Source organism: Cajanus cajan, chromosome 5 (genome assembly GCF_000230855.2).
Source record: "Cajanus cajan strain Asha chromosome 5, NIPB_CcT2T_4, whole genome shotgun sequence".
Classification (NCBI taxonomy): domain Eukaryota; kingdom Viridiplantae; phylum Streptophyta; class Magnoliopsida; order Fabales; family Fabaceae; genus Cajanus; species Cajanus cajan.
This window is the reverse complement of record NC_138521.1, coordinates 11,384,175-11,405,404: the sequence shown is the minus strand read 5'-3', so window position 1 is coordinate 11,405,404 and position 21,230 is coordinate 11,384,175. Positions and strand designations below refer to the sequence as shown.

General features: G+C 36.0%; 3 protein-coding genes and 1 non-coding gene across 4 annotated transcripts; all 4 read left to right on the top strand.

Moving 5' to 3' along the window:
* The first annotated feature begins 4,277 nt into the window (after positions 1-4,277).
* LOC109807351 (RNI-like superfamily protein) lies at positions 4,278-8,836 on the top strand. The gene has a single exon (XM_083074138.1). It carries the CDS (start codon positions 7,424-7,426, stop codon positions 8,588-8,590), a length of 1,167 nt encoding a protein of 388 aa, XP_082930264.1. The 5' UTR covers positions 4,278-7,423; the 3' UTR covers positions 8,591-8,836.
* On the top strand, positions 6,052-7,413 carry LOC109807350 (uncharacterized protein At4g08330, chloroplastic). The gene is made up of 2 exons (XR_014433786.1): positions 6,052-6,107; positions 7,071-7,413. It is a non-coding gene; the product is annotated as an uncharacterized protein At4g08330, chloroplastic (transcript).
* Positions 8,837-10,391: 1,555 nt separating the features above from the next.
* On the top strand, positions 10,392-12,894 carry LOC109809000 (large ribosomal subunit protein uL18). Its single transcript, XM_020372208.3, has 9 exons — positions 10,392-10,544; positions 10,926-10,995; positions 11,087-11,178; positions 11,318-11,444; positions 11,547-11,626; positions 11,713-11,829; positions 11,910-12,044; positions 12,148-12,317; positions 12,576-12,894. The coding sequence occupies exons 1-9, from the start codon at positions 10,542-10,544 to the stop codon at positions 12,676-12,678; spliced, it is 897 nt and encodes a 298-aa protein (XP_020227797.2). The 5' UTR covers positions 10,392-10,541; the 3' UTR covers positions 12,679-12,894.
* Positions 12,895-17,046: 4,152 nt separating this feature from the next.
* LOC109800481 (uncharacterized) lies at positions 17,047-19,590 on the top strand. Its single transcript, XM_083074242.1, has one exon. It carries the CDS (start codon positions 17,047-17,049, stop codon positions 19,588-19,590), a length of 2,544 nt encoding a protein of 847 aa, XP_082930368.1.
* The last annotated feature ends 1,640 nt before the right edge of the window (positions 19,591-21,230 follow it).

Here is a 21,230-nt window from a genome sequence, read left to right as displayed (position 1 = left end):
TTAACTGATGATTAAAAGTGAAACTATGAGGGTTTAGGCTCAAAGTGGACAATATATTACTAATGTGGAGACATATGAAGGAGAGTCTTCCTAGTAACATGGAGGATTAGGAAGTGTGTCTCGCTATCGTGAATTAATGATGGAGTAGTGGTGCAAGTACTTAAATCTTGATTAAGCTTTATGGACCACCATTAGACTCGTGAACTAGCTTTCCCTACAAGGGGGTTAAAACACGGTCTTTTATTTAAGGAGATCATTGTTGGGATACAATCAAAGTCCCATATTGTTTGAATAAGAAGATGAGCATGGGTTTATATATATATATATATATATATATATATATATATATATATATATAAAGCCTCCATTGGTAAGAGGTCGTTGGATGATCAAAAGCAAAATCATGGAAGTTTAGGCCCAAAGTAGACAATATTTAACTAATGTGGAAACATGTATTAAGTGTGATTTAGACAAGCATAGATACTTTAGCTTATCAAGATAAAGTTTAAAATCTTACTTAATTGGAGTAAGAATCCAAATACCTTGTGTGTCCATCCACCTATATGTGTGAACTCTAGTGGACAATAATTTCTTTCCTTTTTACCAAATATAGTATAAAATTATTTATAGCATAAGTTCTTAGAAAAATTCTTCTCTAATAAAAATATACCAAAGTTCTATATAGTTTCTTAGCAATGTTAATACATCCACTTATTATGTGGAACAAAGTATTCCTTCCATTCAAATTCAAACATTTTGAAAACATCAATGACATTGACAACCATTAAGACATTAGCTTTAGATGCATAGAAATTTGCATCTCTTACCTTAGAAAAGAGAGTAATCTCATTGAAATCATCGCACATCATTTGGGGAGTAGAAATGCTTGTACAAAGTAATTTCAAATAGACCTAAATAGGGTTTTGAGTATGATTCAGACAAGCATAAATACTTTAGGTTACCAAGACAAAATTGAAAATCTTAGTTAATTGGACCAAGAATCCAAATACTTTTGTGTGTTCATCTGCCTATTAGATAAAACAATCACTAGTGGAAAAAAGGCTTTTAAAATCGATTATTTTCAACTTTTAAAATCGGTTTCGTAACCGATTTTAAAAGTTGGACTTTTAAAATCGGTTAAATAACCAATTTTAAAAGTTAACTTTTAAGATCGGTTACAACCGATCTTAAAAGTCATGGTACTGAAAAAAAATTGGGTCGTTCCAAAACTAGAACGAGCCGTTCCAGGTTGTTAAAAAGACTGCTTGAAGAACGACATTAGAACGGCCCGTTCTCCTTTCAGTACGGGCTGTTCTCCCTAGAGAACGGGTTGTTCTCCTTGCAGAACGGGCCGTTCCAGATTCAAAATTTGCACAAAATGAACCTACAACGAAAATAGAGACAAGAGAAGAGCATGAGAAAATGAAAAGAGACACAAGAAGAGCATGAGAAGACAAAAACAAAAACGAAATTTACGTTATTGGAGACTTTAGAAAATGAGAGCGTGAGAGAGTAAAAAAAGGAATGAAGGAAAAGATTAAAGAGAATGAGAATGTAGGGAAATATAAAAGGTTTCTGACGATACTTTTAAAATCGGTTATTTAAGAACCGATTTTGTATACTACAAGCACTTTTAAAATCGGTCATAAAATAACCGATCTTAAAAGTGTTCATATTATTTTACAAAATTGTCACCGCGTCACTTTTAAGATCAGTTACCTTGTAATCGATCTTAAAACTCTGATTTTAAATCCAATTTTTGCACTAGTGAATTCTCACGTTCAAGTTTATTCTAGAATTTCTAAGCTCAAGTAAACTTGTAATGAGGTTCATACAAATAAACAACCATTCATTGATGTTTCCTAATAATGTTATTTGGATATCTTCAACCATGAGCATTCATAATGCCTTTAATATTCGAAGATAACATGCTAAAATTTGTGTCATCCATAAGTGCCATAAAAAAAATAATGGTAACCTTTATCGAGGACCAAGGTCAACCTCCTAAGAGGATCCTATTGTATTCACATTATTGTCTATAACCTCTTTGGGTAGGCCTTAATTCTTCAAGAGCGTGATTCTTTCATCCTTGTGAGACACTGATTTAACTCTAACTTGCCCTACATTTTCAATTTTTACGAGTAAAGAAACATCAATTTCCTTTTGTGAATTCTTTTGTCGAGGCTTACCAATAACAATACTACATTTAGCATGAGAAGGTGGGGCCAAGGATAGATTAACATGGGGACTTGCATGGTGCATGTTAGGGTTTACCATGTGAATTCATTTGTTGTCGTGTGTTTGATATTGACCATCATGATTAACATTAATAACATTTGATTCCTTAACAATAATGTCATTTTTTTTTGTAGACTTGATGCCCCACCATATTAAATGCAATAATTGTCATTCGATTATCTTTTGTTCTTTTTTTTTTGTCTTTTGGACTATAAGACAATAACCATCAATCTCTAAATCACCACTATTATCATTAATATCCAAATTAAGCTTTACCGGATTTCACAAGCTAACATTTTTCATGTTAACAAACTTTTATTCCTTAACAATAATGTCATTTCTTTTTGTTGACTTGATTTAGGCCCCACCATATTAGTCGCAATAATTGTCATCCAATTATTTTTTTTTTGTCTTTTGAACTATAAGACAATCGCCGTGAATCTCCAAATCAGCATTGTTACCATTAATAGCCAAATCAAGCTTTACTAGATTTCACGACCTAATAATCTTCATGTTAACGAACTTTTATTCCTTAGCAATGATGCCACTTTTCTTGTTTTGTTGACTTGATTTAGGCCCCACCAAATCAAAAGCAATAACTACTTTTGCAATTACCTTTTCTTCTCTTTCAAACTAAGAGATAATCACTGTGAATCTCCAAATCACCATCATTACCATTAATATCTATGGAGTAAAGAAAAATACTAGAAAGAATGTTGAATGGTGTCAATAAAAAACTTAACACTTTTTGAAATAGTGAAGCAGTATCAAGACCTTATGAGTGCAAACAAAAAGTTAAAGTAAGAATAACACATAATATTTTTGTATTGGTTTGTCTCAACCTTTGAGACTACGTCCAGTTCTTATCAACCCAATTAAGTTCTAGTATCTTTTGTGAAGATACAAGTATTCTTTCACAAGTCACTTATGACTTAACCTAAGTGTTCTTTGACTTGTCTTTTCAAACAAATACCAAAATATTCTTTGAATACAAAGTTTCCCCAAGATTCAATAACTAAGTATTCTTTTACAGTCAAACCTCTTCAAACTCAAGATGGAAGTCTTCAACTTTGTCCTTTGGTGGGCATAGTGTTCTCTTGAAATCAGTCCTTAAATTCATTCCAATATACTATCTTTCCTTCTTCAAGGCTCTTCAAGGAACCATTTCCAAACTTGAATCTTTATTTAAACTCTTTCTTTGGGGAGGGGATGAAAATCATAGGAAAACTGCTTGGGTGGCTTGGCAGGAGATGTGTAGGGGAAAGGAACATGGTGGTTTGGGAATTCTAGACCTTAGAGCATTTAACCTTACTCTCCTAGGAAAGTGGAGATGGCGACTATTAGTTGAAAAGAGTAGGTTTTGGCATAGGGTTGTCATTTCTATTTATAGGGATGGTTGTTTTCAGGAAGTTGGTGATAAAGTACAAAGTTTAAAGTGGTGAGTTGATGTGTGGACCATTGATTCTACTCCATATGCATCATTTAATTGGTTATCTTCTAGGTGTACCAAGGTGGTGGGGGATGGTTAAAATACCTTTTTTTTGGAAGGATGGTTGGAGTGACCATGAACCTCTTTTTAATCGATATAGTAGATTATTCTCTATAACTTCTAACAAAGATGTATCGGTCACAAACATGGTGCTTTGGAGGGATGGAGGTTTTGAGTGTGTTTGGTCTTAGCATAGGAGTCTATTTCAATGGAAATCAGATTTATTATCATAATTTAATCTTTGTGGCTCATTAGAAACGATGTCATTTTTAAAGATAAGGTGGTGACAATTACCGATTTAGTGGAATTAATCAAGCTACGTAACTAGAATTGGATTAAAGCAAAAGATAAGTCATTTTCTTACCCATTCTCAGTCTGGTTTTCTCCTCCTAGTATTTGTCTTAACTTTTGAAATTATGATACTTTCTGATTCTGTACACACCATGGTGTTAATTTTATATCTAGTTTTTTTTTACCTACAATTTGGGATTGATGATATTTTTCGATTATTAGATGACAATTTTTTATCCTCACTTTGTAATGATGATAGACATTATAATTTAGTGATTATTTTTTATATGTGCTATATTAGATTTTGTTTAGGTAACTTTATATTTTGTAACGAGTTGGAATACCCCTTGTACTTTTCTTAATTTAATTTTTTGCTTATAAAAAAATATAATTTATAAATAATATGATAAATAAATTATAAAATAGATAAAAGATAAAATAATCACTAAAAACTCTTTTATTAAAGAGAAGTCGCTAAATATATTTTTCTATATTGTTTAAAAAAAATTTCTATAAATATAATCTATGTAATGTAGTAAAATTGATAAATAATGATTAATTCGTGTTTAAAAATTAAGAATTAATTTTTAAATTTATAGATAGAAATAAAAATATATAACTACCTTATTCATTCGTAATCACAGTTAACGTGTCGCCTTATTCTTGAAATAAAGAGGTGGATTTGTTTGTTTATGGAGGTTCAAGTCAATCCCGTAGAATCACCGCCCATTTTTATTTTATTTTTTTATGTTTTAAATGCTACAACAACCTTTATTTATTTTGGACACAAAAGGTGGACTTACTAAACAAGCAATGCAGATGTATTCAAACTTGAGAGAGAGCAAAAGAGGGTACAGATAAAACTTTCACGAGTGAAGGTAGTTGAATTCAAGGAAACGTGTGCAAATACTTTTCCATTCTGCAAATCAGAGAATGAAGGATCTCTGTCATGACAATTCTTGTTGTTGATCATCACGATGTCACAAGCTGACGTCTCTTATTGGTAATTCTCTTTTTACTTCTTTATTTTCCACGGCCAATTCATGCCCACTTGATCATTTATTCTTCTCTGCTAGTGTTGTGTTGTGTATGGTGGTGTCCGAAATTTGTTATTTTTTTTTTCAGGTTTTGATTATTGTCAGCTATTTCGTTGTTTCCTGTTGCCTGATTGTGTAATTTTTTGTATATGTGAATGTCATGTTTGTGCATATGCTCACTGTGTGTTGGTTGACGTTAAATTTTGTAAAAAATTTACTTGATCAGTGTAATTTTGTAATTCCTGTGTTAGATTTTGTGATCTGTTGTCGACAAACGCGAATGTTTTATCTGAATTTCGAGTTGTTGGCTTGTCAAGTGGTTCATATGGGGACATGTTTTTATTATCATGGCTTTGTGATTTGGCACGTGATAATAGTGAGGTTTGGTTTAGGTTATGTTTTCTACAACACGGTTGCTGTGTATTTCTAACTGTCTGGTGAATGATTACTGCTTTAGTCTTGTCTGTCTATGCGTAGTTGGGGATATGAAGTTTATTTGTTTATCTTTTCTTTGGTGTTTATGATTCTTGTGTGTATGTTTGCTTTTCTAATCCCTATTTCATGTTATGAATCTGGAGTTTTGACAATCAAAATCTTGTAACTTACGGTTTGAAGAATTTATTCTTGGTATGAAAAAGACTGAGTTTCAGAATGCAAAGAGTGGACAAATTTGTATAAATAGAGAGTATCAATTTTATTGATGTAAGGGGGGAAATAGTTTTAAGGGTTAATGACTTTAGTTTTGGTAGAAAAAAAATTGTGCCATGCACAATGAAGAAATAGAAAATTATGAACAATGACAAAGATATGATAATTATAAAGGAAAACCGATAAGAACCCAGAACCACACCACAAAAGAGTTATTGTAGTTGGATAGACCAAAGCCAAAGCCTTATAAACCACACATTAGAATCTCATGCTTATGATATAGGACTCAATACTCCTTACAATTGAATCCTAATATCCATCCCACCAAACTTTGTAACTCTGGGGTCCATGCCAGTTGGCTGTTTGCTAGCCCCGTGCCCTTTGGCTAGTCCTGGGCAAGCACTGTAATGCTAACGTTACCACCCACACTGCTCGTTTGCAGTTGGGAGATATGGTGGAAGACTTTGATACTAATTGATAAGAACATTGGGAGAACCTCACTACAAAAGCTAGCAATTGTATTTGGAAAGCCCAAGGCTTTATAAACCCCATCGTAAAATCTCATACTTACGATGTGGGACTCGAGTCCCATACCTTGCAATTGGATCTTAACAGAAACTTATAATGAATTGGAAAGTGTATTATAGGTGTACTGTAGACATTCTGCATTGGTTCCTTTTTACTTGTTTTCAGTAATTGGGACTAGTGCATGTCACATTAGCAAACTGGTACCTCGTTAGAATGTATGACGTCAATAACTGAATGATTTTTCTAAAAAATACTGATGGTTTGATCTTTCAACTTTAATGCTTTATACACAGCATGTCTTAATTGGAGATGCAAAAAAAAATGTTTTGTATATAGAATGGAAAGCTTGAAAAGAATAACAAGAGACACCTTACACTGTTCAATTTCATGGGAAGGAATCATTTTGGTTATTCATAAAGCATTAGATAGATATGTTCTTTATTGTAGGAGGGTCATAGGAAATTATGTAATTAGTTTGATGCTAGAAATAGACAACCTCATCACCAACAGCTAGTTGGAGATGATATAATGTGTTGGTTTTGAAGACAAGATGACCTTCCACTTAGTATTGTATGATAATGTTTTGCCCACGTTTTCTTTTGATGGAATAATATACATTTGGTTGATTGGTTCTGCAAGACTGAAATTTTATAGAATGAATTGAACGAAAATGTATTGATTACAATCTATTTTGTATAGAGAATAACTCAGCATGCTGAAGTTTCCTCACATGAGCAGTGTTCTTTCATGATTATTTTTGTAAAATGCCTGACAATTTTTGGATATTTTATGCTATAATATGTATTATCTGTGTTTTGAAATTTTGGCATTGACTGCAGTTGTGGCTCTTGTGGATACCCTCTAAACTTGACATCATCAAATAGAATCACTTCTGACTCTGCATCTAAATATCAAAAGTCAGTTAAGAAAGGATCAATCATTTTTGCTTCAATTGATCTCAGCCGATTTACGCGGATTGACGAAATAGGTTGTTTTCCTGTCTCATTGTTTAATCGATCAAAGACTAAACTGCTTTGCCGTAAATGTGGGGTTCATATTGGTTATGGTTATGGTGGAGAATCACATGCTCTTTGTGGATTTGAGTATCCTACTTCATCTAGCTCTCAGAGGAAATACGCAATAAAGATTCACTCATTACAGCCTTCTTCAGAAGAGTCTTGATAAGGTTGATATGGGAGATCTTTCTAAAAATGAAGGTACCTCCATCATGCACCTCCCAGATGATTGCCTTGCTGTTATTTTCCATGGTTTAGATAGTCGCATAGATCGCAATTCATTTGGCTTGACCTGCCGGCGATGGCTCCATGTTCAAGATTTCAATCGTCGGTCCCTGCAATTTGAGTGTTCAAGTTTTATATTACACCCTTCATCCTTATCAAGCAAGGGTTTTGACATTCACACATTCCAACTCCATAGGTTGCTGCGGCGATTTCAACATTTAGAATCTTTATCCCTATCTAATTGCACAGACTTGCATGATTCAGGATTGACGCGTTTGCTAATCTATGGTTCATATCTGCAAAAACTTAATATGGACTGTTGTTCTAATGTCACTGATTATGGCCTTTCGCTGGTTGCTTCTGGTTGTCCCTCCTTGATGTCAATTAGTCTCCATCGGTGCCTCGGTATTACTGATAAAGGATTAGAAACTTTAGCCAGTGCTTGCTTATCTATGAAATATGTCAACCTCTCCAACTGCTCACAAATATCTGACAAAGGGTTGAAAGCTCTTACACACTGGTGTCGGCAGCTTCAGGCAATTAAGATATCAAACTGTGAGGGCATAAGTGGTGTTGGATTTGAAGGGTGTTCAAAAACTCTAGCTTATGTTGAGGCTGAGTCTTGTAAGCTAAAGCCAGAAGGGGTATTGGGAATTGTTAGTGGTGGAGGAATACAGTATCTAGATGTTTCTTGTTTGAGTTTGTCTCTTTTGAAAGATCCTTTATTTGGAATAGGCTTTGCCTCATGCCTCAAAATCCTTGACATGAGGCTGTGTAGAACTGTTTCTGATACTTCTGTTGTGGCAATTGCCAAGGGATGTCCACTACTTGAAGAATGGAACTTGGCCTTATGTCATGAGGTGAGGCTACCTGGATGGAGAGCTGTGGGGTCATACTGTCAGAATTTGAAGACACTGCACGTTAATCGATGCCGCAATCTCTGTGATGATGGCTTGCAAGCTTTGAGGGAAGGGTGTAAAAATCTCTCCATTCTGTACCTGAATGGCTGTGGTCGCTTGACTTCTGTTGCCATAGAGTTGTTCAAGTTTCACAGAACTAGTGTTTGCATAAAGGAAATAAAGATTCTTTGTATAAAGCCTTACTGGGAATTCAGTTGATAGAAATTTATTTATCAAACATTACATATATTCTCTTTCAAGAGAACAATCTGCATACAACTAAACTTTAATCGGTTGTTTGCATAGATATTTAGTTGTATAAAAGTACTTTAGAACCTCTGGTTTTCTTGTTATACATTATTTGGATGCTAAGGATGTAATTATGTCACATATATATTCATTATGCATTTACATCTCGTACTGGATTTTTATTTATTTGCATCGGCATGATTACATCCACCATGGCAGTATTCACCCTTGAATGATGCACTTTACATTCCCTTCAAGTTTTTTAATTACAGGAAAAAGTCATATTATAAAGAAAAGATAAGTAACACAGTTTTCAAATGATGGATCAAAATCTTCTCTCTCCAACTCCTGTCCCTAAACCCTGTCCCTCCAATCACAAAACGCCATCACATTATTATTTTTAATTTTGATTTTGATTTTTAAAAAGTGTAACTGTTACGGTTTTTCACACTTGTTGATTGTTTTTTACTCGCCTCGCCTTCTTCACACATTTGGTAAGGTTTCCACCGCTACAAGGGAATCCTAGATTTTACATGTTAACTCGCTGCGCCATGATTACTTTTCAGTGGCTGCATAAAAAATTGTTGACCATAAAAGAGGAGGGAATAAGACGAAGAACAGTGCGGGAATTAAAGAAGAAGAAAAAAAACTGTAACAGTTACACTTTTTAAAAATCAAAATCAAAATTAAAAATAATGATGTGATGGCATTTTGTGATTGGAGGGACAGGATTTGGGAACAGAAGTTGGAGACAGAAGATTTTGATCCTCAAATGATCACCTCTTGCCATTGCCAAGTTATCTTGTAACTTCGGTTACAACTATCCATACGAATAGGGTTTTATGAATTTAGTTTTTTATTTTTTTAATGTATTTAAACTAAAAAATAAAAACCAACTGTATATACATATTTTTTTAACTATCGAAATTACGTTGAGGTCAACACATTTATGAAGCAAAAAAATTTTAAAGAGTGAAGATTATCTTTTCAAATTGAGGCTTGGTAAAAATGTTTCAGACAATGGAAAATGTCTTATTTTATGTAACACAAAACAACTTTTGACATAATTATTTTTTAAATTTAAAAAAAATTACTAAACGATGCCTACATCCGTGAGATAAAAATCATATTGATAATGTATATAAATATTTAAATACCTTTTTAATCCTCAAAAGTTTCATGAATTTTATGTTTGTAATTAAAAATATTTTATTTTAGTTTTTATACATTTTGTTTTTGTTTTCTTATAGTTCTTATAATTTCATAAATTTTACCTCTTAGTTCTTACAATAATAAATGATAAGAGACAAATGAAACAAAAATGATATATAATAGACTAAAATATAATTTTAATTTTAGAGACTAAAAGATAAAATTTATAAAATTATAGAGATAAAAAGATATTTAAGCTTATATTAAATAGAATTTAATAAATATGTATGGCATACAAAATATCATATATAATTAATTATTAAATCATTCTTAATATTATTTAAGTTAGTTATTAAAAAAGTCTATAAATTATCATAACAATTTTTTTTATTAATTTATAGTATAAACAGTCTTTACATTATTAATTTATATTTTTTTTTTCAAATTAAATTTTAAAATAATTGTGACATCAATAAAAAAAATGCAACTAATAATTAAAAATAAATAAATCACGCATAACATTAACAACCAATATGGAAAATTTGGCCATCGAAATTAAGAATAGCTAAAACCTGCTATTTCTGGAGGTTTAATAGTAAAACCAAGCTAATAGGCCGAAACCCTAAACCCATTGGCCTGTAAAACCCTAAACCCATTCTGACCCGACCCACCCAAAACAATACCTTGTAAGCAAAAAACACTTGCTAACCCTAATTCGTTCTCACTCTTTTCCGTCACGTTCGGGGGGAAGAGATCGAGCATCACAGCAATGGTGCGTATCCGATTCTTCTTCTATCTTCTCCGTAGCATGTTTACCTGATATGCAGAGTGTGAATTTCGGTTTTTTATATTTCGTTTCATCTAGGTTCCAATGTTTAGCATTTATAGTTTTTCCGGCTCTGTCTAGTTTCAAAGAATGGTGTTTGTGAGTGTTAAGGTTTCTGGGTAATTTTAGTGGAAGTCAAGGTTTTGAGTTATGGTGGGGTTTTGTTTCTTGTTTTAACTTCCATGTGTTGAGTTTTTATGTGTTTGGTAGCTCGTAATGGATCTGTTTTAATCAAATCTCTGCATTTTATGTGGCTGTTCCTATGCTTTTTAGTTTTTTTTTTTTTGACGTAATTTGTATCAACGTTTTATTGGGTGCGTATTGAAGGTGTATGTTAAGGCTCAGAAATCAAAAGCCTACTTCAAGAGATATCAAGTCAAGTTCAAGAGAAGAAGAGGTAATTAATTGTATTTGTTTACTTTGATTCGTCGTGTCCTGGTGTTTAATGTTGCTTACTTTGTTTATAATGGTGATTTTGTTGTACGCAGAGGGAAAGACCGATTACCGAGCCAGAATTCGGTTGATTAATCAGGACAAGAACAAATACAACACTCCAAAATACCGCTTTGTTGTTCGATTTGTATCCTTTCCTTATCGATCTGTTAATTATTCCATGAAGTGATGGATTTATGTGCTTAGAATGTGCTCACATTGAATCAAGGATTGAAGTTATTTTTATGAAATTTATCTGTGAGTGTTGATCTTAACCTGGTTACTAGACCAACAAGGATATCATTGCCCAAATAGTATCTGCTAGCATTGCTGGTGATATCGTTCTTGCTGCGGCATATGCACATGAGTTGCCACATTATGGTCTTGAAGTAGGCCTTACAAATTATGCTGCAGGTACTTTGTTTATGAGGAAATCCTTCCTCTCCTACCTATCTCTCAATAAATTTTGTGTGCTTATCTTTTCACTCCTGTTTGAACATCTTATAATGCGTCCAGCTTACTGCACTGGGCTCCTGTTGGCCCGAAGAGTCCTAAAAATGCTTGAAATGGACGAGGAGTATGAAGGAAATGTTGAGGTATCTATGCTTTTTTGTTGTGCTGTGTGCGATTCTGTGTCATTGTGTCGTATTTTGAAGTTAATTGGATGTTTCCCTTTTATTAGGCTACTGGAGAGGATTTTTCAGTGGAACCTGCTGAGACCAGGAGGCCATTCCGTGCTCTCCTTGATGTTGGTCTTATCAAGACTACAACTGGCAATCGTGTCTTCGGTGCCCTTAAGGTAATTTATTAAACTGCGATGCTAATTGGTGTGATTTTGTTATAATAATGGTGAGATTGAATAATTGTGATGGTTTTCAGGGAGCTCTGGATGGGGGTTTGGATATTCCTCACAGTGACAAGAGGTTTGCTGGCTTTGATAAGGATAAGAAGGAGCTCGATCCTGAGGTTCATCGCAAATATATCTTTGGAGGACATGTTGCTTCCTATATGAAGGCATGAGTGAAGATTTTATTTAGTACCAATCTGTTGAATTGTTTAATGCAATATTTGGAGTTTTCAGTCATTTGTCTGACAACCTGTTCTTTGTTTTCTGCAGACGTTGATGGAAGATGAACCAGAGAAATACCAGTCACACTTCAGTGAATATATCAAGCGTGGACTAGAAGCTGATGGTCTTGAGGCACTGTACAAGAAGGTTCATGCTGCCATCCGAGCTGATCCCACTATCAAGAAATCTGAGAAGCAGCCCCCGAAGGAACACAAAAGGTAAAATTGGTTTTTGAATTTAGCTTGAGTGCTAGATTCTAGAATAGAGTAAATCATGTATCTAATTTGTCATTTGATTTCCATCAAATTGGTTTGAACCTGTAGCTGGGTTTGTTTCATTCGCTTTTTTTTTTTTTTTTTATCTTGTATGTGACCATATAATATATTTTTTAAACTTTCTGTTTGGTGGCTTAACCTTAGTTTTTAGGGATTGGATCATCTGAACATGTTCCTGATAGTATCTGCTTCTTTCTGCAGGTACAACTTGAAGAAACTTACTTATGAGGAGAGGAAGACCAAGTTGATTGCACGCCTTCAGGCTCTCAACTCTGCCGCTGATGAAGATGAAGATGATGAGTAAAACTTCATTTCAGATGCTCAACTCTGCCGCTGATGAAGATGAAGATGATGAGTAAAACTTCATTTCAGATGCCGTGCCATTACGGCACAAGTAGAAACTGTCTTATTTTGCGTTTAGAGAACCATTTTCTTGAAAATTTATTTGCCTGTGCTATTTATTTCTAGGTCGAAAATTTTGGATACTTTTTGGAGTTGAGTAAACCTTTTTTTTGGTCAATTTCGTGTTAGCCTGGATCGATGTTTTAGCTTATTTATATGGTTCACAAGAAATGCTCGTTTACATAAAACCAGCCATTGTTAACATGTGGCTCCAGGTTGTGATTGTTTGGTAGGTAATATGCACCCATTGCCTCTATCGGCATGGAAATTTTATGCCTTTCTAGCGGATACAGGTACAATCGTTATTTTTAAACTAGAAAGAACGAATAATTAATTTTTGTAGCCCAAAAAATAAAAGTTAAACTAGTGTCTGAAGTCACAGCGTCAGTGATAATTAAACGGTAAATGAGTTTAATAAATGTCTATTTAAAATACGTATTTTTATGTATGAATATTTTTATGTTAGTTTGAAATTCTACTGGCTAGCTCCATTATTCGTCTAGTGTACAACTTCATTTGCTTAACTTCATATTTGTAAAATAATATTTTAGTTGAAAATATCTACACTTTTGTGTATTGGTATGTCCGTCAATTACACTCCATTATTTTCAAGTTAATTGGTGTATATTTGTTTACGGCTTTTGTTTTCTGGTCGAGACAAAAAATAGGTATAAGCTTAGTAATCAAGATAAGTTTTTTATGTAGGAATTTTGATGCTTATCTTTGGTAAAGAGAAAAGAAATAGGAAAAATAAGATAAGTGGAATGAGAAATAGAGTAAAAATTGAAGTTATTTGAAAGAAGAAAATTCGAAGAGAAATAAAGGGGAGATAAAAGTTTTAATTGGCTTATATATGATTAAATAAAATAGTTTAGTTCATATTATAAATTAAATTACATGATTATCCTTTATATTTTACAAACACTTTTAATTGGTGATGAAGGCTAGTTTTGTAATTTAAAATAACTTTCACATCACATAAATTCTCTCATTTAAGAGTAGATTAAAATTCATGGAGATAAATGAATCGGTGATTTTGATAATAAATGTATTAATGATTTAATATATATTAGTAATATAACTTGTGTAATGTACAAAATAAATGTTTGTTTTATATGATTAAAATCAACTTCTATATAAAATATGAATGTCTATTTTATCTGAGTGTGTATTTAGGTTTCATTTTACTTCATACACGTTGGGACTTTGTTGCTATTGCTAAAGCTAATTTAGACTTGGAGGAGGAATAAAATAACATTGATCCACCTTTGGTTAGACAATCTTTGGGTGCAAGTTCGATTTTTTCAGGCAGAGATACTGCCTCAGATCAAATTCTGAAAGAGTTTGTTGACTATTATCAAATTCAACAGGAGCTATCCAGTTTTCCTCCTTCCATTCAGCAAGATTTTGAAGTGCTAGCTGTTAGTGGATATGATTGGAAGAAAACAAATAAGGATTTACAAAAGATTATGATTCAAAAGTCAAAAAAATTATCATTGTCCATGTCTAGAACAAGATCAAGGGCAGCTGCATCTTCCAAATTTTCGTGACTTGTGGTGATTGAGGTTGTTGTGCAAGCGTAGAGCATTCTGATGGCTGAATTACTTAGTTTGTAATATGTGTTAGCTATATTTATTGTAGTTCGTATATGTGATTGTTTTTCCTTTTCTTTTTTGTGTTGTTTCTTTGTTGTGGGTTTTGGTTTGGTCCCCACTTATTCTTGTATTTTGCTTTTTTTAATAATAATTCTTATGATATGTAACATATGATTGTTGTGAGGCGAGATATTACTAATTAGGATCCCCTCTCACATAGTGATGTTACCACACATTTACCCTTTTTTTTAATAAAAAAAAAGGAAGTATTCATTTAACTTCATATCCAATTAGACTTTTATTTATCATAATTATTTATGAATTAAATTTAAATATTTTAAAATAAATTATCAATAAATAAAAATAATTATATTACAATATAAATTAGTTATCATAAATTTAAAATATAATTTATATTTTTAAAATATTTTATTTAAATTTAAATATAATTTTTATATTCAAACATAATATTTGTTTATATACATCATTTATTTTAAATTTTAATTATATAAAATAGATATTTAAAATGTGCATTACACACACTAAAATACTAGTTTATAATTAAAATGATTAAATATATAAAATTTATTATTATTACTAAAATGCTCATAATAAATAATTTTTTTGAGTATATAAATTTTATTTCAAGTTTAGAATAAATAATTTATATTGTAATACAATAGTTATTTTTAATCATTCTATAATTTCTTATAAAAATAATTAAAATTTAATTTGAAAACAAAAAAAAAATAAAAAAAAATCAAAAAGATAAGAAATTTAGATAATCAAATATATGTAAGTGATAACATTTGTAAAAAATCTTTCTTTATAAGAAAGTTTTTCTAAAAGTTAGGGGTGTAAGCGGATAATAATTCACATGCAAATTTGTCCTACCCAAACCAACCTAATTACATTTTTGTGGGTTGGTATAGGTCATTGGGTCGAGTAATTTTTCATTAACCAATTATAATTAGATTGCATAGCAAATTAAGGGATTTGATATTTAATAAACTCGAACCAACCTAATCTATAATAAATTATTAAATTAAATTAAAAATACTACACATTATGCATCTTAAATATGTTTATACTAGTTTTGTTTTGAGTCAATATACAAAAGAAATAACTAAAATTAAAGAAGGTATGGATTAAAAAAAATAAGTTAATTTTACTTATTATGTAGTTCAAAAGTTTTTACACTAGTAACATAATGTATTTGAGATGAAATTGTATAGGAATTAAGTAACAGAGTTATTAGTTTTGTTACCTATATTAAAGTAAAGTATGATGTAATCCTTTTGTATAACATTCATATTCTCAATATATTAAATTTTAACTTATTTTATTTTTATCTTTTTTCTCTTCTTGCATCATGTATTCCTACATAATGTTTGCTTATTTAAAATAGACTTAAAATGTATTTTAGTTCTCTTCTTGTATCATGCATTTTAACATAATATTTGTTTATTTAAAATAGATTTAAATGTATTTTAGTCCCCTTAGTTTTATATTTGTGCAATTTTAGTTCCTGTATTTCTGATTCAGCAATTATACTCCCTAAATTTTATTGAATGTTGAAATTGGATCCTTCCATCCATTTTTTAAGTGAGTTTGCTTAGTCTATTATTTAATTAAAAAGATGATGTGTAATAAAAGGATGAAGTTGACTTTAGTTTTCATCTTTAGTTAATGATCACATTTATTAAATATCACATATGCTTTTGCTTTTCGATCGTGAGAAAGATCACATTGACTTGTTAGATTAGATCACTGATAGTAAAATTTTAGAAAGTTGCATAATGGACCCAACACGTTATTTTCCCATAAACTCCAATCAGTTCCACCGATTCGTTACCCCCACACACACTCTTCGGAAAGGCAACATAATAGACAATGCAATAGCAACATAATATAGATGATGCCATTGATAATTTATATTTTGTATTTGGATATGATATTTTTAAAATAATAATCATTTTTAATTTTTTTAATATCATTTTAAATCAAATTTAACTGATTCAAAACATAAAATTTATAATTGTGATGTCCATTCGGCAACAAGACAAGTAAGATCCCCTTCTCGGCCTTGTCCCGATTGAAGGCTCGGAATAGACCTACCCGCCTGCAAAAGGGATTACTCGATATTTACCTTGATAGGCCTTCGGCACGGACCTGATTAGTGTACTGTCCAGGTCGGCTTCCGACTTAGTTTCTCATTCGAAAATAAAGCAAGTGAAACCACCTTCTCGGCATCTAACCTGACCGGGGATCCAGTACAGACCTAGTCGGTAATAGTCCGAGTTGACCCGTTAGACTCGGTTTCCCTTTGCCTACAAGGGAGCTACTCAGCACTTATCCTGCTGGTCCCCTAGTATGGGTCCAGTTGGTCGGATTCTGATTACGCTTGTTCCCGCTAATCCCGCGTCATCGTGATGAGAACGGTTAGGGAAATCCCTCGATCCTCGGGGCCCAAGAGGCCCATAAACGACGTACTATAAAACCCAAAAACCCTAGAGTTGAGAGAGCAGATTACACTTTTGAATGCTCTGGCTGTGAGGCTTGACCTAGGAAAAAACCCTAGTGCACCCCGTGGCCGGAACATTTTGGCGCCCACCGTGGGGCTACGGTGAAACTTTTCCTTACGCCCCGAGAAATACAAAAACCCACACCCTATCATGGCGAGAGGCGGCAATAACAACAATTCACAACCTCCTACCATGGAAGAGATGATGGCCATGATCAATGGCCTAAGAGAGGAGAATGCGCGCTCCCGGGAGAGAGAAGAAGTCATTCAACGCGAGAATGAGGAGATTAGGAGGAGGGCGGATGAGATGCAAGCCAGAATAGCGGCTAATACTAGGATTGTGGAGGAGGATGTCATGCTGGAGGTCCCGAGAGACTTTCGGCCATTCTCGGAAGCCATAGAAGCTGAGATCATCCCTAGGGATCATCGAATCCCACAAGTCGAACCTTTTGACGGAACACAGGACCCCGGCCAACACTTGACGGATTTTCGAGCCCAAATGTTGATCTGTGGTGGGAGCATGGAGGTCCGTTGCAAATTGTTCATGGGCACGCTCAAAAAGGCGGCGCTTGATTGGTTTAGCGGTCTTCCTGATCGATCGATCACCGACTTCGATGTCTTCAGTCGGCTTTTCATGGCGCAATTCGCCGCTAACAAGAGGAAGCCGCCGATCACATCAGACTTGTTCGACCTCAAGCAACAACGCGAGGAGTCCCTAAAAGACTTTATGCAAAGGTTTAATGAGGTCGCCTTGAGGATAGCGTCTTTGGATGAACGGATGGCGGTGATCGCGTTCCAGAAGGGTTTAAGGTCCGGGGCTTTCGATATCGCGCTTGAAAAAGCAAATTGTCAGACGATGTCGGAAGTCCGGGCTTTCGCATTGAGTCATATCAAGACGGAGGAGAACCAGATTATTAAAAGGGCAGCGGAGAACCGAGAAGCATCGGGTAGCAATAAGGAGGGCAACAAATATCTCCGGCCGCGGTCGGATTGGAGTAAGCGACGCGACCAATACAACCCGAAGGAGAGTAACTACCGACAGGCTGATCGTGCTGGTCGGTCAAGGGGTGAGTGGCCGCGTAGCAAGGAGGAGGAGAAGTATACACCACTTAATTTTTCCAGGCGACACATTCTACATGACGTTAACAGTGCGTCATTATTCGAGTTCCCAGAGGCAACAGACCGCCAGTTGGGACCTCACAAAACCAATTGGTGTGAGTTCCATCGGACTCATGGGCACAAGACGGAGAATTGTTTCGTTCTCGGGAGGCAGATCGAGCGCCTTATCAAGGAGGGTCGATTGAAAGAGTTTATTGCAGGAAAGCAGGATGAGAGCTCGTCCGACAGGCGACGTAGGCAGGAAGGAGAAGACACCGGGAGAAGAAGGCGCGAAGGGAGGTCTCCACCGAGAGACCCCCCGCAAAAATCTGTGGAGGCGCACCAGCAGGCTATCCATGGAGATTTCAACACTATAGCAGGGGGATTTGCAGGAGGGGGGCCGACTTTGGCGTCCCGGAAGAGATACTCTCGGTCAGTGTTCTCGGTTGCGGAGTGGACGAGACCTACCCGGTCTGATATCACGTTCTCGGATGCCGACTTCGAGGGCGTGTCCCCACACGAGGATGACCCGATAGTCGTCTCGGCGGTTGTCATGGGTTACAATGTGAAACGTGTACTGGTGGACCAGGGTAGCTCGACAGACATACTTTTTTGGGAAGCTTTTGTTGGTATGAAAATTCCGACTGATCGCCTTATGCCGTACGCAGGTACATTAGTTGGTTTTGCAGGTGATCAGGTAACAACTAGAGGATATGCCGACTTGGAGACAACTTTTGGCCATGGAGAGAACTTGAAGACTATCACTGTCCGATACCTAGTGGTGAACGCCCAATCATCCTATAGCATACTAGTGGGCCGACTGACACTAAATAAGTTGGGAGCGGTCGTCTCCACACCTCACTTAAAGCTGAAGTACCCTTTACCCAGTGGAAAGGTGGGCGTCATCTGTGTCGATCAAGACGTGGCGAGGAAATGTTACGAAGACAGTCTGAGGGCGAGGCGACACCTATATGTGACACAGGTTGATCGGGGTGTTCAGTCTATCGAGTTAGATCCGAGAATAAGTCACTTTGATACCCGACCAGCCCCAGCTGAGGACGTAAAAGAAGTTACCTTGGCCGAGGGGAAAACCGTCAAGATTGGTGTATCTCTGAGCAAGGAAGACGAGGAAGGTCTAGTGACGGTGCTGAAGAACAACATATCAGCTTTCGCATGGAGTGTCGGGGACATGCCAGGCATTGACCCTGACTTCCTATGTCATCATCTCATGGTCGACCCCAAGGCGAAGCCTGTGATCCAGAAAAGGCGAAAGTTTGGCGAAGACAAAAGGAAGGCTATAGTTGAGGAGACGAAGAAGTTGATGGCAGCTGGTCACATTCGGGAAATCCAATACCCGACGTGGCTCGCAAATGTGGTAATGGTACAGAAGAGTAATGGAAGTTGGAGGATGTGTACAGACTTCACCGACCTAAACAAAGCTTGCCCGAAAGACTCGTATTCACTTCCCAACATAGATTGCTTGGTCGACAACGCCTCGGGGTACGAGTTGTTAAGCTTCATGGACGCTTATTCAGGTTACAACCAAATCAGAATGCATCCTGCTAATGAGGACAAAACGGCTTTCATAGCCGATTAGGCTATATGTTGTTACAGGGTCATGCCATTTGGTTTGGAGAACGCGGGAGCGACGTACCAGCGGCTTATGGACAAAGAACTGGCTAAGTAGCTTGGAAGGAACATCGAGGCATACGTAGACGATATGGTGGTAAAGTCGGGCAGCTTCTCTCGGCATTCCGCCGACTTACAAGAGTGCTTCGACACTTTGGCGCATTATCAACTCAAGTTGAATCCCGCGAAGTTCCTTCGGCGTCCAAGCGGGAAAATTCCTCGGTTTCCTGCTGACCCATCGTGGTATTGAGGCAAATCCCGAGAAGTGCGTCGCGATTATCAATATGAGAAGTCCGAGGACGGTGAAAGAAGTCCAGCAGTTGACAGGAAGGATGGCTTCCCTCTCTCGTTTCCTTTCCAAGGTGGCAGAAAAGTCGCTTCCTTTGTTCCAGTGTTTGAGGAAGAACGATCGTTTTGCATGGACAGATGAATGTGAAAAAGCGTTCGGAGAACTCAAGTAGTCTCTCACCTCGCCACCAATACTCTCCAAGCCGCAAACTGATCTACCTTTACTGATGTATTTGTCGGCATCCGATAACGCCATCAGCGCGGTCCTAGTGCAAGAAAGAGGCAGCTCTCAATTTCCTGTTTATTTTGTTAGTAGGGTACTGCAAGGCGCGGAGGTTCGTTACCAAAAGATTGAGAAATTAGCCCTGGCAATACTGACCACGGCAAGGAAGCTGAGGCATTACTTCCAGAGTTACGAAGTGGTAGTCCGAACAGATCACCCTATCAGGCAAGTACTGCAAAAGCTCGACCTGGCAAGGAGAATGATGAAGTGGTTTGTGGAGCTGTCAGAGCATTCTATCAAGTATGAACCGAAAGGAGCGATAAAAGCTCAAACGCTAGCTGATTTTGTGATGGAACTAACTTCACCGGCGGGGGAGGACCGAGATGAAGACACACAGTGGATATTGTCGGTAGATGGAGCCTCAAACCTAGGAGGAAGCGGGGCGGGAATTGTCTTGGAAGGACCGGGAGGAATCTTGTTAGAACAATCATTGCGATTTGAGTTTCGGGCAAGCAATAATCAGGCCGAGTATGAAGCGTTATTAGCCGGTATGGCCTTGGCGAAGGAAATGGGGGCGACAAGTTTAGCAGCACGAAGTGACTCCCAATTGATCACGGGACAGGTAGCCGACACTTTTCAAGCAAAGGACCCTCAACTGGCTAAGTACCTAGAGAAGGTTAAGCTCTTATCGGAAGGTTTCCGAGAGTTCACACTTAACCACGTACCACGAGAACAAAATTCCCGGGCTGACTTGCTCTCCAAGCTTGCAAGCACAAAGAAACCCGGATCTACTCGGTCAGTCATCCAAGAAACGCTGGCACAGCCGAGTATAAATGAGGCGCAAGGAAATGTCCTGTTCACTCAGGAAGAACTCAATTCGTGGATGGAACCATACATTGCATATCTGACACGGGGGGAGCTACCGGAAGACAAAAAGGAGGCATCGCTAGTGCAAAGAGAGTCGGCCAGGTTCGTTGTCATCAACGAGAGGCTGTACCGAAGGGGCTTTAGTTCCCCTCTCCTGAGGTGTTTGACCATACCGCAGGCGCGGAAAGTGATGGATGAAATACATGGTGGAATGTGTGGAAGTCATATCG